At 42.5% G+C, this 16,593-nt stretch overlaps 1 protein-coding gene across 1 annotated transcript; it reads right to left on the reverse strand.

Annotated features, from left to right (window-relative positions):
* Positions 1–46: 46 nt before the first annotated feature.
* On the reverse strand, positions 47–6,214 carry LOC105927356. Its single transcript, XM_012864066.3, has 5 exons — positions 5,778–6,214; positions 2,760–2,954; positions 2,122–2,269; positions 887–1,054; positions 47–796 (listed from the first exon to the last, which is right to left on the reverse strand). Exons 1-5 carry the CDS (start codon positions 5,851–5,853, stop codon positions 484–486), a joined length of 900 nt encoding a protein of 299 aa, XP_012719520.2. The 5' UTR covers positions 5,854–6,214; the 3' UTR covers positions 47–483.
* Between the last annotated feature and the right edge of the window lie 10,379 nt (positions 6,215–16,593).

Here is a 16,593-nt window from a genome sequence, read left to right on the forward strand (position 1 = left end):
TCCCAATTATACTGTCGAATCCCTACATACTTAATTGCACCACTCATTTTGAAAATTATTCACTTTATTGGAATTATTAACATATCGGCTGCAGCCATGTTTTAAAAAAAGAAAACAGCACATCTCCAAAACTGAGTCCAGTACGTTGAGAGTTGTTTTCCAGTAAACACCTTTAACTTTAGAGTAAGGGTTTTTGTTTTTCAAGCATGAAGTAGTTGCTTTTTTTTTCATCATTCGATGTCAACAAGTCTGCCTCTCCAGCATGGCAGGTGTACTAAAAGTGCATTGACTCCAAGTTTCCACCAGGGGGCAGTGTGCTATCGCAGTTTGATTTACGCCACATGCTGTATACCTGTCGCACAAGTGTTGTGTTTTTTTTTTTTTTTTTTTTTTAGTCTTTTTGCACAAAATTTGAGCTGAAGGTGGTTTACACATGAATGGCCAAAATAAAGTCCTCAGATCTACTCAGTCAGCAATGCATCCTCACACTGATATGATCCTGATGGAAACCTCCTTAGGGTTTATATTCCCGTTTGTGTTTATATTCCTTGCGATGGCTGGGTTGACTTCAGATATGTCGCAGCGTTGTCCGCCATACTGCCATACCAGCCCCGGCCCCACCGCTGAGAAGTGGACCTGTCCAGAGTTGGCAGCTTGACAGGAGGAGAGTGGAGGTCCAGGGTACTCGGGTGGACAAGTGGACAGCTTTTGGGCTAAGAGAGGCTGGTCATAGTCCTGTCCAGGAAGAGCAGCAAGTGGAGGCAGAGGGGTACTGTGGGTGTACTGCTGCTGGCACCTGTGAACGAGGAGATACTCACGTTGCTTTCTGGCTGCCAAGCAAATCAGGATTGATTTGACTTTATTATAGTTAGAAATGCGCGTATACCTGCAGGGCCGGATGTTGTCCCTCAGGGCTGGGTTTGCAGTTTCCCTCCAGGGCAGCATCTTCTCCTCTGCGTTGTTATTGTTGTTGTTCCGGCCTTTGTGACCGTAATGAGACCCGTTGTCCCGCTGCCGCTGGTCCTGACCCTCCCAGCGATGACCGTCAGGCTCTCTGGCATCATAAAATTAATTTAATCCGTTGAGGGAAACTAATGATGTGCGCTATCTCAACTTGTACAAGTGATTTGATTCGTTTTATTTATTTATTTTTGGTAAATTTACAACATTAGAAAATGCAATTCTTTAAACCTATTCGTTAACAGAAAAAGGAACAGGGTGAAGTTGAGGCTTTTACAAGTTTTATGGCTATCTCCAAAAGCTCCTCAACAATATTTTATTACGTCTACTGGAAAAACTGGAGACGCTGTCAACAATCGTCCGGAGACACCAGAGTACAAAGCAGAAGCTTTAATTCAAAGTTTCATGCAGAACAAAGGGGTGATACAACACCAGGGCCTAAAAATTAATAAGTGTGGCAAAAAATTCTTATATTGGGTCAAATATGAATACAAATATTATTAATATTTGATGGACAAACTGCAAATAACTGCAAGAAAAATCTTTTATTTTCTAGAAATTCAGTCCTGTTTATGTATAATACTATTATCAGCTCCAATATTTCATTCTCAAATTTTTCTTCTTAATTCTACAAAAATAATTTACTTATTCAACTGCTGACAATTTATTACGATATAAACTTTTTTTTTACAGTTAAAATGGCCAACACTATAAGGTATTATGTTATTTACCATATTTACAGTACTGAATGTTACACACCTTCTTCCACACATCTGCTGTGTCCCCTACATGACGTGTGGAAACGCTTTTAGCTAGATATTTCCTAATTAGGTGACTTCTGATGGCATGAGGTTACACTCAGTTATGTAGGGGTAATTAGAGTAAGGTCGGGCTGATTAAACGCATGCAACATTGTTCAGATCTATGCGTTTAGACATGGCAGACCATGTATCGTTTCCCCTCTTTATCACGGCTAAGCATCCGTTTTGTTGCTCTGTCACCTAAAACACCCAAAAGGTGATTCTTGTGGTTGTAATTTGACAAAACGTGGAGAAGTTACTCAAATTTATTATCTGCGGTGTGAAAATGGAGACACCTGCACCGTATCCAGCGCTCACGTGTAACAGCGCGACTGGATGAAATGGCCATAAATCCCCTCACCTTCCATTCCTTTTGTTTTCATCCTCTTCAATGCAGTCAAGCAAACAGCAGGTGATGAAGGCCACAGACATGAGCAGGATTATTCCCGTGCTTATGATGGACGCCAGGACGGCCACACGGAAACCGTAGTCCTCGTAGGGGGTCAGAGCTGGAGCGTGACAAAAGATTGGATACATTTATCCCTTTTGGTTGGTTTGGTGCACTTGGAAAATCCAATTAGCATCGGTTGAGAATAACGTGACATGTACCACCACCCTGTCCTAGCGTCATCGTTAGGATTTGACTGCTAATTCCATAAAAAGACGGCAGATTTAAAAGCATCTTCAGACCGTGTCTGTGCCAGCTCATCGAGCGGGAAAACAAACTAAAAGCATTTTTTACTGTTTTAATTTCAGTCCAAAGTGAAAAGTCTGATAATCCAGGCAAAAACAAAGTTAATCATCAACTCTCCTACTTTTAAAAGGTGGCGTAACACTAATTAGTTCATGTAATGTTTTTTTTTTTTTTGCCTGATAAATCTTTTGTATCATCAAATCTTTTGTCGGTTTTATTTGCAGGTAACTAACAGCCATTTCCTTTTCTTTCTGCATCAGCTGCCATTTTAGACTTTGGTTTTTAACTTCTCTGTTTTTACTCACGCTGACAGAAGGTCTCCCCCACCCATCGGGTGCTGTTGGTACCCATGATGCACGTCAGATCTTTGCCCACCAGCTTGTGTTTAGCCGGACACTGCAGGGAAATGACTGTGCCCACATTGGTCCCGTTGCCCTGGATGATCCTTTGGGTGCCCACGGCCGGCAGGGGCCTCGGCGTGCACTGAGCCTGCGCACGACCTGAAGCAGAGAGTTGGAGGTCAGCTGGCGAGGAACTAGACTCTGCACAACAAGACGCAGCTTCTGGGATGGAGCTGGGTGCATGCTGCGAATCCTGAATGCGCAAGAAGTTCACTCAAAGGTTGAGACGGTTCAGGGCGGAACATATGGTCAGAAGCGCGGCCACTCCACAGCTATCAGCACTGGAGCCCTGTAGGGTTGCACAGCGGTACGTGACAAAACACAGCCCCCCCACCCATCCAGCAGCCTCATGCATGCTGAATCAACTGCAACTGTATCAAAGCAGGAAGTGTGATAAATCATTGAACGCAGGGCCCCTGAGGTTGGTGGAAACTCACAGGCCATCTGGAACCCAAACAACTGGCTGTCACACAGAGCGGCACGGTACGCGGCAGGCTGCTCCGGCATATGCTATGATGAACCACCTACTGCATGACTTCATCCTGAAAGCAGCTAGTGAGCGGTAAACAGAGCGATTCCAGGGCAGGATCTGTCACAGCAGACGTCAGAGTCGTCTTGTTAACTGCGAGAAACTATACACTGTTTTTTTTTTTTTTATGTAACATTGGAACGGAGGGCGACGGAGGGATGGGACAGTAATGGCTGCATTTGTAGTTTAAAATACAGTTATTCATAGCCCTCAAACTCTCTTCCCATCTTGTCTCACCACAACCACAGACTTTAACGTGTTTCATTAGAAACCGGTGAGACGGTCCCACATAAATAGCGTTAACTGGTTAAGTGGATGGAAATGACATACAGGTTTCAATGTGTTTTTTTTTTTTTTTTACTGACAAGTGTGGCGTGCGTTTCTTATTTCAGCCCCAGTGAGACCATATTTTGTAGAACACCCGTTCACCGCATTTACAACTGCAGGTCTAACGCAGTGGGTTTGTACATCCCGGAGAAGATTTCTGCTCATATCTGTCAGGTTGGATGGATGGTATATCTGAATCAGCTTTTAACCCCTGGGTCCCACTTAGATTTAGATCCCGACTTTAATTGACGCCTTCTAACTCGTGAATACGCTTTGATCTAAACTACTCTGTTGAAGCTCTGGCTGTTTAAGTTCATTGTCCGACTTAAAGGTGAACCTCGTCTCAAGTTTCTTGGAGCCGCTAACAGGTTTTCTTCCAGAACTGATCTGGATTTAGCTCTATCCATCTCCACATGAACTCTGGGCAGCTTCCCCCGTCTCTGCTGAGAAAATGGACTCCCCACAGAACAATGGTGCCACCACCATGTTTTGCTGAGGGAAGGGTGTGTTTAAGTTGGTGTGAGGTGTTTGTTTCCTCCACAGACTGCGCATGGCATGTAGGCTGCTTGGAATATTCTTAATTGGTGCGATCACTGCGATGTGATAAGTGGATGTTGAATATTTGTCCTGTCTGAGCTGAAAAGGTCTGCAGCTCCTCCAGAGTTAGCACAGCTGCTTCACTGAAAAAAACGCCCTCCTTGTTTGGCCTGTCAGTTTCGGCAGATTTGCAGTTAGGGTCATACTGATTTATGCCGTGGGATAATTGTTAATACATATCCCTGTTTTAAATGTTTCCTGGTCTTTATGAGGCTGTTTGGTTCATTAATGTCCTCTAACAAGCCTCTGAACCCTTTAAAGAGCAGCTAGATTTATACTGGGATTACGTTACACAGGTTGCACTGCAAAAACTGAACTAAAAATAAGTAAATTTTTCTTGAAATGAGTGTATTTATACTTTATTTGAGCAGGTAAATAAAATAATCTGCCAATGGAATAAGATTTTTGCACTTAAAACAGGAAGAACTCATCTCCATCACCTTATTTCAAGTGCATTATATCTAATTATCTTGTTTTAGGGGTCAAAATACTCATTCCATTGGCAGATAATCCTATTTACCTGCTCAAATCAAGGACAAATGCACTAATTTCGAGAAAAAATTACTTATTTTTAGTTTTGTTTTTGCAGTGTGACCGTATTAGATGATTTCTGGATCATTTCTTTTAGGGGTTTTAGGGGTATCAGAGCAAACGGGGCTAAACAGCACAAGAAATCCAAGAAACAAAAGTTTCTTGGATTTTTTTTATTTATAAAAGTTTGTAAAAACCGCAAAAAAAAAATGTTTATCCTTCCCCTCCTAGTTTCACAATCATACACAACTTTGTAAAATCATAAAATCCCAATAAAACACTGCAGTTTGGTGGTTTTGCTGTGAAAAGGCTGCAGAGATATGGAAACTTTTGCCAGGCTCTGCATGTGGCGAAACTGAGTCAGAAGACAACTGAGAAGAAAGGTCGGTTGGAAACAAACAGAGAGCATGCACACGCTTTCGACTACAGACCTTAAAATGGGACAGATGGGATAAAACAGGCCCACTCCCATGTTGACTGTCAGAAGTTTGACCTCATCACGTCTACATTTATGCAACACAAAGACACATTCTAGATGCAATTACAAAGTTAATGGCTTTATGTGCACCATGCGTGACTAAAATTTGGTAAAGGGTGTCTAGCTGAGCATCATTTTCATACCACCCTTTTTACTTCCTCTTTTTTTCTTTAACTCGCTATCACTCTTTCTCTCTCTCTCTCTCTCACACACACACACACACACACACACACACACACACACACACACACACACACACACACACACACACACACACAAACATAAAAGTACAATTCAGCCCTAAAATCAGCTTTTTAGGGTGAAACATGCGAACAGGAAGCCTAACGAGAAAGAAACAGACACCAAAGTGCCAAAACCACCCCTAGCGTCCTATCAATCCAAAACGTTGTATTCCAGAAGCATAGAGACGTCTTTGTGTCCACCATTCAGTCTGTCTTACCTGAGTCGCTGCGGGTACGGCTGTCTTCTTTATTCTCTAATCTCACATCTGCTACTGAGGCTGTGGCCGCGGACATGGTGGCGGCAGGCGGATGCGCCCACACTCCGCTCTCCTTTTTGATGTGCGTAAAAGCAGCGCTCTCTGAGCCCGGTGCCAGATTAAAGAAAGAAACGTAAAACACTTGCTGCTCGTGAGTGGTCCAAACTCCCGTATCGTTAAGTATCTCCGAGTGATAAAGATCGTGAGCCACAGAGAGCCCTTCCTGCGAAGCACTCGGTCTCGCTGTGCCTTCAGTCTGGGCGGCGCGTTGCTGCGAAGCTGCTGTCGCGCAAGCGGATGAACAGTCGAGACCTTGTCAACCAAAGCAGAAATGAGTCGGTGGATTGTGTCAGGTTGGTCAGGCCGTGGGTGAACAGCGGAGTATCGGTCAGAATGCGAGACACGCTATTCACGCGTCTGCATTTAGAAGAAATCTGAGATTCCCATAATTTAAAAAAAGGGTTACACGGTGCGCAAAGTAACGCAGAATAGTGAAATGTGCGGGCATTTTGCATTCAGTACCACTTACCTCTTAATAAAGTCAGGTGCATCCTTTAGTAATGCCTTCAGGAGTCCCTATACGGAATCAATTCTAGTGTAATTAACCTCAATACGAATTCTGCTTATTTGTGAGGGTCTCAGAGGTTTATTAAAGAACATATGAGCACCATGAACACCAAGCAGGTCAGGGATATAATTGTGGAGAAGTTTAAAGCTGCATCGGGTGCTAAAACAACACCCTAAGCTTTAAACAACTCACGGTTAAATCATTTATCTGAAATAATGCAGCAAGTCACAACTACAAGCCCACGGACTGACAGGCAAGACAAGGAGAGTGGTAACCAAAGAAGCAGTGTAGAAGCTCATGGTGACTCTGGAGGAGATGCAGAGATCCACAGTTTAGGGCAGTACAATCTGATAACAGGGCAACTGAGACATTTCCCACAAGTCATGTATAGGAACACAGCAAACATGTGTAAGAAGATGCTCTACTCAGATTAGTAACTAAACTGAAGGTTTTGGTCTGTGTGGAAAAAATTGTGGTGGAAGACAAACACTGCAGGTGCCCCCCAGCCGAACACACCATCCACACTGGGAAACATGGTGATGGCAGCATGATGCTGTGGGGATGCTTCTCTTCAGCAAGGACAGGGAAGCTGGTTAGAGGTGTCCAGCAGGGCCTGAACACATATGGAAACACAGATAATGGACAAATTAAGCAGCTTTTGATTTTGATTTGTCAAACATTTTCAAAGTCACATATCATTCTCTTTCCATGTCACGACCCTTTTTGAGACCGTCCAATAAAGTCCAGCTGGATTGAAATAACTTTTGTAGGCACCGTAGTTTTCCTATACATCATTAATTTGAACGTTTTTAACCAGTTTAGTCTCCGAATAGTTGCCATCCTCACTGAAATTAAGTAGAAGTGTTAAGATGATAGTCTACACTTGTTTCTCCATACATGACTATGCTAAATAAACACCATTTCACTGCATTATGTATGTAAACGTTTGTCACTTCCCTTTACTTCTCTCACTTCCGTCTTTTGCCGTACAGCTTTCGGCAGACAGCAGTAACAGGATTTTGTCTGACAGAGTAAAAGCTGCACATCCAGGGAGATAATTTAAAGGTTATTTTAAGTTATTAATAAAAACATAGTGCAACTAGAGCATGCAAAAAAAAAAAAAATCCGACATCCTAAAATATGCAACAAATATGAACACAATATGAAAAATATAATATTGAAAAAAGACACATAAATGAGGTGAAACATTCATGTTTCTGGGTGTATGGTGCATTTATAGGGTTTTTATTGTCTGCTGATTGGAGGACGAGCCTTCTGAAGCGTTCCTTCCTGCACCTTGTCAGCTGCAGGTGTTGACAGACGTCATTCATGATGGATGTCAGTTTGACATTGATAGTAAACCACAAAAAAAAAAACAAAGCCTCATTTGTTTAGGTTCCTTGTTTCATCTTGCCCCCAAAAGCAGAAGTGATCTTCAGTGTAAAGCTCAAGCGGATCTGGAAAAAGCATCAAGGGCTTGCGGGACAGAGTTCATGCTTTGACAAAGAAGAGACACATCCCTGATTATCCGATCAATATTCTTACACATTTCTAGTATGATTGGAGACTTTGATACATTTTTTTAAGGTTCTACATTAATTTATTCTCATTATTGTTGTGCCATCAGCCGAAGCTGTTAGAAAACAATTACAACATGCTTATAATCGCTGTGTTAGAGCAATAGGGTTGCATATCAAAGTGACCACATTCCTCAAATGACAATTTTCTATTCAATCATACTAAGTGCTCAGTTTTGTTAAGCGTATTAGTCTGGTGGGAATTCGGAAAAACAAACAAATAAAAAAAACAAGACTCTTTCAGAAGATGCTGAGGGGGAAAAGATCAAAGCACTTTAAGGACACTTTGGAAACTATTTGGCCGAAATTGTTCAAGTCCTCAGTGTTGCTACAGCAACGGTGCATTTTTGCCTTCGGGTACAGTTTAGCCTCCCGATGCCTTCCGGTTTATTCTCCTCCATCCAGGCTTCCCTATACATTCTGCAACGCAAACACACAAAGAGAGTTCATATGACTAGCGCCTGCTTTCTCCTCTGAAGAAGCATCCACATGACATTTTAGTTTGCTCACCAAGAAATGTGACCTGTGAAAGGGGACATAGGTGGTAAGCTAACACAGTGCGACACGCTGGTTCTGATAGTTCTCACTCTCATTGTGGTAGTTACTCCTCTCACTTACTTCCCCTGTGTTCAGCTTCCAGGAAGAAGCACGGTTACAGTCAGTATGAGGCTCTCGGGTTTCCAGTTCACGGTCTCTTCCCACCCTGAAACTGCCTTGTGGTCTGAAATACAATACTATATTCCTCCTGGAATCAGGAAATTAACATGATCGGAATCCATTTTGCACGCATCCAACCTGCTGAACACGGTTCCTGTTGTTGTGCTTCCAGGCATGGGGGATAAAATCAGACAAGAAGTTTAAAGCCACTGAAATGTGAGACTTTTACAGGCCCCCGGGGAACTGCGCATCACAGCAGGGGATGCCAACACTGCTATGTACCAAGCACCCTCAGATTTATCTTTCTCTTTGCGTGTGAGCCCTCATGACGAGTGATTCGCACTAAGGAGACAGCCACCTTGGTCCAAATGGGTTTTGGAGACTCCCAATCATCTGCAGAGTGGACCAAGGTGAGTAAAGTCTGTAACCAGCAGGCTGCCATGGAAATAATCTGCTTGTAACCTTTCTCAGCTGTTGCAGGAAAGCTGAGTCAAGACGGCACGGAGCGGTCTCCTTTGGCTAGGCCGAACCCTAAAGTTGATATAAGGTTGCCCACTGCAACCTGTACATGGCCACACAGGAAGTCTAAGAAAAGAGCCACGCTAGAATAGAATATTCGATTTGTCACCGCGTGTTACTGTGGCAGAATTTCTCTTTGGACACTGTGGTTCACGTTACACATAATGAAGGCAAGAACTTACAAACAGGCAATGAGCAAGGGTTCCTTTTTTTTTAGCGTTCAGGAAAGTCACAGATAACAGATAATGAGGTAGTACCGTGCTTATTGAACAATAATAATTGAGGCTTCATTTACGGGAGTGTGCATTTAGATATTCAGAAATGACAGTGTGCAAGTAGGCAGTAACATTAAGGTGATTGTAACGTATGACAGGCTAGTAAAAGTGGGGGTGATTTTAGAACGTTGCACTGTAGTCTTAACATCAGGGGGGGCGATTGCCTTCACAGCTCTTGATCTTATTTGTTTTGGCTTTGAGGCTTCTGAAGCGTTTACCTGATGGGAGAGGGGCAATCAGTGCATTACCTAGGTGGGTGGGAACAGTGGAGATGCGTCTGGCCCTTCTTTGGACTTGTTCTGCGTAAATTGAGTCTAGATCCTGCAGATGGCATCCCACAATCCACCTGTGCTGGTCTCACCACCTGTGCTAGGTCCTTCCTCTCCTGGACTGTGCAGCTGCCATACCACACAGTTATGCTGATACATAAAACACTTTCCATGGTAGTTATGTAGAAGTTCTTTAGCAGTTTAGTGGAAAGTCCAGCCCTTTTCAGTTTACTGAGGAAGAAGAGTCGTTGTTTGGCCTTCCTCACCAGGCGGGAGGTGTTTGCAAGAGAGGTCGGAGGAGATGTGAATGCCCAGGAACCTAATGACGTCCACACGCTCCACCACCTCCCCTTGTATGTAGAGAGGAGTGTGTTTAATCCTCCTGGACCTCCTGTAGTCTATTATTACCTCATTGGTGTTCTGGTGTTCAGGATCAGGTTGTTCCTGGAGCACCACTGTGTGAGACTGTGTTTGTGGGGTGGACAGCAGAACAGTCCTGGATGAAAGGGGTGAAGAGAGCAGGGCTGAGGACACAACCTTGTGGCATTCTTGTGTTGTGGATCAGTGGAGCAGATGTGTGTTTCTCTATCATCACCTGGGGTCTGTTGGTGAGGAAGTCACTGATCCAGGAACAGAGAGGTGTGGATAATCCCGTGTTGTGGAGCTTCAGAACCAGCATGATGACGGGGGTCAGAGCAATAGGACGATAGTCACCAAGGCGGATGATGATTGGTTTGATCATCACCTGCCTTGGAAATGACGAAGGATTTCAGACTGGCAGGTTGAAGATGTCCAGTCAGCACAGGATTTAAGTGTCCGACCTGACACCATGTCTGGACCTGCGGCCTTGTTAGTGTTGACCTTTTTCAGGGTAGAGGTCACTTGGTGGAGCTGCAGGACGAGAGGCTAGTGGTGTTCCTCTGGCTGGGGAAGATGTTCAGGCTCCCTGCTGCTTGGAGAGTCGTAGTGTGTGAAGAAGCTGTTTAAGGTGTCAGGGAGAGCCAGGTGATTGTTGGGCTGCTGGTTGCAGACCACCGGAGATCTAGGAAGGACCCTTTTGATCCTAGGTCGGGATTCACAGACCAGCTAGTCCAAACTACCTTCATCCCGGTAGTTAAGGTTAGGCTACCCTGCAAAATTTGCAGACTGTGCAGTGACATATTCTCCAACACCACCCATATGAAAATGCATAACCAGTTTGGGGTTGCAGCTCATAGGGCTCTTTTTGTGTCTGCAATGAGCATTTTAAAATATGCTTTTAATGGACAGGCGAATTGGGATATTGGATATATGGCCCTTTTCTACGCAGGAGATGAAATGCTGCTTCTGTGAGAGATTTTTGATCAGAAGCGTGACTCATAAAACAAACTTTATTCTAGTTAACTGAACTTCCCGAAACACTGAAGTATTCCAAGACACCATTTAATCTCAAAGCCAGAGCCTCATTAAAGATGAGATTTCTCTCTGTGCCGCTGAGTGGTGCATGCGTTGGACCAACCCTGTCAGAGAAAGAAGAGACAACTTCAGAAAGGATGCCAGTTTTTTTCTCTCTCTCTCTGTCTTACACACAGTGATGATCCCTCTACAGCCTCATTATTTGGTTCTCTCTCTGTTGTCCGTAATCTCGGAACGGATCGCTCTGTCTAGTTGGACTGCGGCCATGTGGATGTGACTGTGCTATAAATCTGTACCTCATGCACACTCACTGAAGGATGAGCGAGGAGTTACAAAAGAAAGCCGACAGGAAATGGGTGGAGGCAACAAAGAATGAAACTTTGGGGGAAGTTGGTTAAGCATTTCTTCAAATGCAGAGCTGCCCCAGTTGTGCACTGCTCGTAAGATGGACACAGCACAGGACTATAAGAAATGTAATTATTTAAACAGGGGTGTTTTGTTTGAATTACTCAATATAACTGACCATAAACACATTCTTCCATTAGCTCTTTCATATCCAACTGGTTAATGCTTCTTGACAAACATGGAAGATGATCTATTGCATGAACTCAGTTAATCTGGATTCTTTTTATACCATTAAGCACAATCTTTACATCCATCTATTATTATCTACTAGATCACCCACTATTACAATCTAATGTTGAACAGATTACTGGATCAATGTTTGCCTCTGTGCTTTTTTTTCTCTCTTGTTGTGTCTCTGCTCTGTCTTCTGTAACCCACAGTAGGTCGAGGCAGATGACCGTTCATACTGAGCCTGGTTCTGCTGGAGGTTTTCCTTCCCGTTAATGGAGAGTTTTTTCTCTCCACTGTCGCTCCATGCTTGCTCGGTATGAGGGATTGCTGCAAAGACATGGACAATGCAGAAGACTCTCCCTGTGACTCTAGGCTTCTTCAGGAGGAGTGAATGCTGCTTGTCAAGACTTTGATGCAATCAACTGGGTTCCATTATACAGGAAATTTTTTTGACCAATCTGTATAATCTGATTGAATTTGACTTTGGAAAGTGCCTTGAGATGACATGTTTCATGAAATGCCGCTATATAAATTAAATTGAATTGAATTTACATACAAAGGAAATGTCATGGTTTAGGTTTTGACTGGTCTCTTTTCTTGTCATTTTTGCAGTTCACTCAGCTCATCCTCCCTCAGCAATTAGTCACACCTGTCTGGACACTAATTAGTCTTCATTCCCGTCACCTGTCAGGCTCCCTTTATAAGCTCACCTTGTTTGTTTCCTCGTCGCTGGCTCGTAGTGTTTGTTCCTGACCATCATGCCTGTCTGCACCTGTTTCCCCGCCTTGGTTCCTGTCTTGTCAGGTTTGGTTTTTGTTTGGCTAATTTTTGGTCACTTCGTCTTGGTCTCGTTCCTCGTTCCGCAGCAGCCCAGCTCCACTTTGACTTTGGATTATTGCTCATGTTTTTTGGACTCTGTACCTGCCAGCCAGCTCCTGCATCCTTCACCTTCGTCTGGTAACAAACTCTGGTTCTCCTTGTCACCACCATTCACCTGCAATAAACTGTCTTAAAGAATTACTCTGTGTGTGCGTGCTGTGTCCGGGTTCATCCACAACAAAATCGTGACAGGAGACACCCTGGATACACCCCATTAACAGAGCAGCACAGAAAGAGAAATCTAACATTTTACACACACGTGGATGCTTTTGGCTGTGGAGCCAATTCTGTCCCTATTATCTCCGTCTTCCATGTAACATTGAAGAGAAGCGTCAGCCATGACAGTCCAACAACATCTAGAGCGACCAGCATCTTGCAGCGACTCTCGTCCCCTCAAGGTGCCAAGCATTTTACCTATCTTGGTGACCTCTGCCATGGTAATGGACATGGCTTCTCCTGAGTCCCGGCTGGCTTATCATATTTTGTTTCTGTGTTTACACTTTGTTTTTGCTCTATTTGTTAGTAAACACAGTGTTTGTGTGTATATTTACCATAACAAGACCACGTGACTGGACGTACGATGAGCGATGGAGTTGAGCGAGTCAGCAATACCCAGTGGAGGTGTTAAAAGAAAAAGTAGCCTTAACCCTGTTGGGTTGGTCTTCTTTTCCACCGAGCTGTCACTTTACTGCGAGGCATTCTACAGACCAGTCTACTGGCTCTTACATAGCTCCGTCAGTTGTCACCATCTTGCTTTCTGATAGGTCCACGGCACTGTTAAAAAATATTCTGGCTCAGAAAGGGCTAAGTAAACACCATCAGGATGGACAGAGATGAAGATGTTGAGGTTCTCTCTGGGAGTGATGGAGATGGATAAAATCAGGAATTAATTACATCCGTAGGAAGACCAAAGAGGAGAATTATGGAGGGAGTGAAAGAGGACATGAAGGTAGTTGATGTGAGAGAAGAAGATGCAGAAGATCGGGTTAGATGGAGACAGCTGATTCACTGTGGCGACCCTGAAAGGGAAAAGCAAAAAGAAGGGTTGTGAAGTTGGTATAAAAGGTCTAGTATTGGCCAAATAACACTTGGAAAATAAAAATAAAAATAAATAGATAACGGGGCATGAAACAAACATAGTCTGGATGATATGGAGTAGGAAGAGGTGTTGACAGAATGTGAAAATATTTCATACATTTACTTTGAAAACTCTGCTGAAAGCTGGGTTGTTTTTACCCAATTCATTCTCCTGCTGAATCTATTTCCTAATTGATGTATTTCAGAAGGTAAAGTTTAAGGACTTTTTAATTGTCTTGGCATTTTTTTTATCTGGCCTGCTGCCAAATGACCAATTCTGGAAAAAAGAAAAAAATATTACTGTCATTCCTGCTTTAGAAACTTCTCATTTTACAGTCTGACCTACAAGCCGATGAGAAGTTGAGCTGTTTTGTCCCATGGGGAGCTTTACACCATGGTGTCCAGTGGCCTATAAGCTGAATTGTTCAATTTAATTGCAGTTTTCTTCATGTTCATTCAAGCTGTTGGGTGTCACTCTCCATGGATTTATTCCCCTGGTTTGCTTTCAGTTCTTTCCAGATCCAGATGTTGAACACTTCTGCTGGTTCACTTCTCATTGTGTTGTTCCCTCTATGTCATCTTAGGTTATAAGTCCAATCTTTTTTGTTGTTCTTGTTCTTAAATAACTAATTTAGGAATGATTATGCCTCTCTCCTGTCTGTGTTTAAGTCCTCCTCAGCCACAACACAAAGATTTTTTATGGAACCTATACGCAGCTAGTCTTAATCCATTCTGGTCATTTCTTTTTATAAATCTCAAACATCTTCGCAACATGAAAATCAGCTATTATTATCAAGTAATAAGCTGTTTTTTTGTTTTAAAATGCCTTAAATATATCCAACCTCCATATGCTGATTAGGCGGTTCAAAGAACCAACTTGCACTGCAACCAACAGGCACCAACCCTGCAAGAGCATCTCTCGGTTGCAAAAGGTTTTCAAAACAACACAGACGCAGATAATGAAACTCAGAAACCAACACGTAAAAAAAAAAAGACATGAAACCGACAGGAAACAGTTGAACCACTTCCTGTAAAGGAATGGAGAACTGTCTAGCTGTTTAACCAGAAACAATCAAATGGGTTTCAACATTTCATTGTAGGTATGTTGCCTCAGAAGTGTGATATGATGTCACACTGACTGACAATGGCGTGTGTCTGACACAGCGCCTAACGTTTTGAGGGACAACTGCAAATTTATTGTATCAGTTCGGAAAACATTATTGGGGCTACTCCTTTGAAAGATTGCCGCACAAACAATGTTTTGGTGCATTTATTATTCTTAATTTAATTAATTATATGATATTATGACATGCAGGCGCCCACAAAAGTCACTCATCCAAAAACAAGGGTATAATTTCCATTTAATGGAACACTGTTAAAAAAATCCTTTGAAATATGAAATAGAAGGAAAAACTCAAATTGTCAAGCCAAACCTTGTCTTAAATGAAGCTTTTAGCAGCATTTACAGTTAATTATTAAAGGAACCAGTGTGTGACGCTGACACTGAGTGGGGCACGGGCAGAAATCTGTGGTCAAGGGTCTTGCTCAGGAACCCAGAGTGATAGACTGAGTTTAGAACCACCAACCTTTGGGGCCTCTCCAAGACGCAAACGCCCGGCTCTCTAAGCAGTAGGCCACATTTTCTCTTTAAAGACGTTCCCCTTCACCACCCTCAGACATCAACACCAACTAAAATCTCCAGATCACTTTAATTGGTGACTTGAATATTAAAATATTATAATTACAGTATAATACTGTAGACTGTTGTAATCATAAATAACATCAAAGTTACCACTGAATATGATTTTGGAAAACCTGAGGGTGTTGACGTCTCGACGGCAGGGACACTTTCTGATTTAAAATGTCTAAAGTTGTTTAGAGGAGTCGTCTGCTGATAACTGTCTATTACCTCAATTTATAGTTAATCCAATTATGGAAGATAAATATTTCTGTATGAACTAGACAGTGTTGACACATTGTGGTTGCTACAATAAACAAAATGAGTTTACATAAAAAAAAAAATAATATTTAGAACAATAAACTTACTATAGTTTTTTTAGCTTGTGGCATTTTACTGATGTGGACGATTGGAGAAGGGTCCTCAGGGATGTAGCTAACCTTGGGGTTGCCTGATTTTATTGCTATTTTTTAATAAAGAATTTGACGGGTATAACGAAAACATTGGACAAACTTAAGGATGGGTTAAATGCAGAAACAAGTTTCCCCTCTATGGGACTATAAAGGGAAATATTTATTTAAGAGACCACAAAAGAATGGTAAATATTGCTAAAAGCTACGTTAAATAAAAGGTTTTGGAGAGAGATATTATATTTTAAAAGATTTTTAAAGTGCAAAGTGCCTTGAGATGACATGTTTCATGAATTGGCGCTATATAAATAAAATTAAATTGTATTGAATTAACCAGTTTACAATCAAATGAAAAAGCGACTTTGTGGATCCCCGTATCAAAAAAACAAAAACAAATCATATAATTCGTTGATTTAAGAATAAAAATACACAAAAAAATATTTGTGCAAAATCTCTCAGAGGATCAGCCCCAATTATGTTTCAGGAGTTTTTAACAACAGATTTGCAGTGAAATTTGGACTTTTGTTTTAGTGGGACATGATTTTGCCAGAGCCTCAAGAATCAAGCACTGCTTTGAGTTGGTTTCCCCAAAAAGTGGCCGACTGAAGCTGTCAAGAGCCGCTGTCCTGTTCGTTTTGTTCATGTCCCGGCTCTAGCACAGCTGTTAAAATGGCCGAATTACCTCCTCAACATGGGATCACCTTCTGCAGGAGCCTGATGAGCCGCTCCGTGGATACAGGCGTATTGCCAAACATCTAGAGCCTGCAGGACACAGTCGCTTGAGGACTTCAGTCGGCCCTCGATTGATCCTGATGCAAAGCCCTGCATGATAACGTGTTTGTGTGTAAATACCTACAAGATATTGGTTTTAATACACGAAGAGAAACTCCAGACAAG

The sequence above is a fragment of the Fundulus heteroclitus genome, chromosome 1 (assembly GCF_011125445.2).
Source record: "Fundulus heteroclitus isolate FHET01 chromosome 1, MU-UCD_Fhet_4.1, whole genome shotgun sequence".
NCBI classification, from domain to species: domain Eukaryota; kingdom Metazoa; phylum Chordata; class Actinopteri; order Cyprinodontiformes; family Fundulidae; genus Fundulus; species Fundulus heteroclitus.

Coding starts and splice junctions, on each gene's coding strand:
- LOC105927356 (XM_012864066.3), bottom strand. CDS start 5,853: ATGTCCGCGGCCACAGCCTCAGTAGCAGATGTGAGATTAGAGAATAAA. Junction 2,955..5,777: donor CCGTACCCGCAGCGACTCAG/GTAAGACAGACT, acceptor TCTCTGCTTCAG/GTCGTGCGCAGGCTCAGTGC. Junction 2,270..2,759: donor GGGGGAGACCTTCTGTCAGC/GTGAGTAAAAAC, acceptor GTCACGCTCCAG/CTCTGACCCCCTACGAGGAC.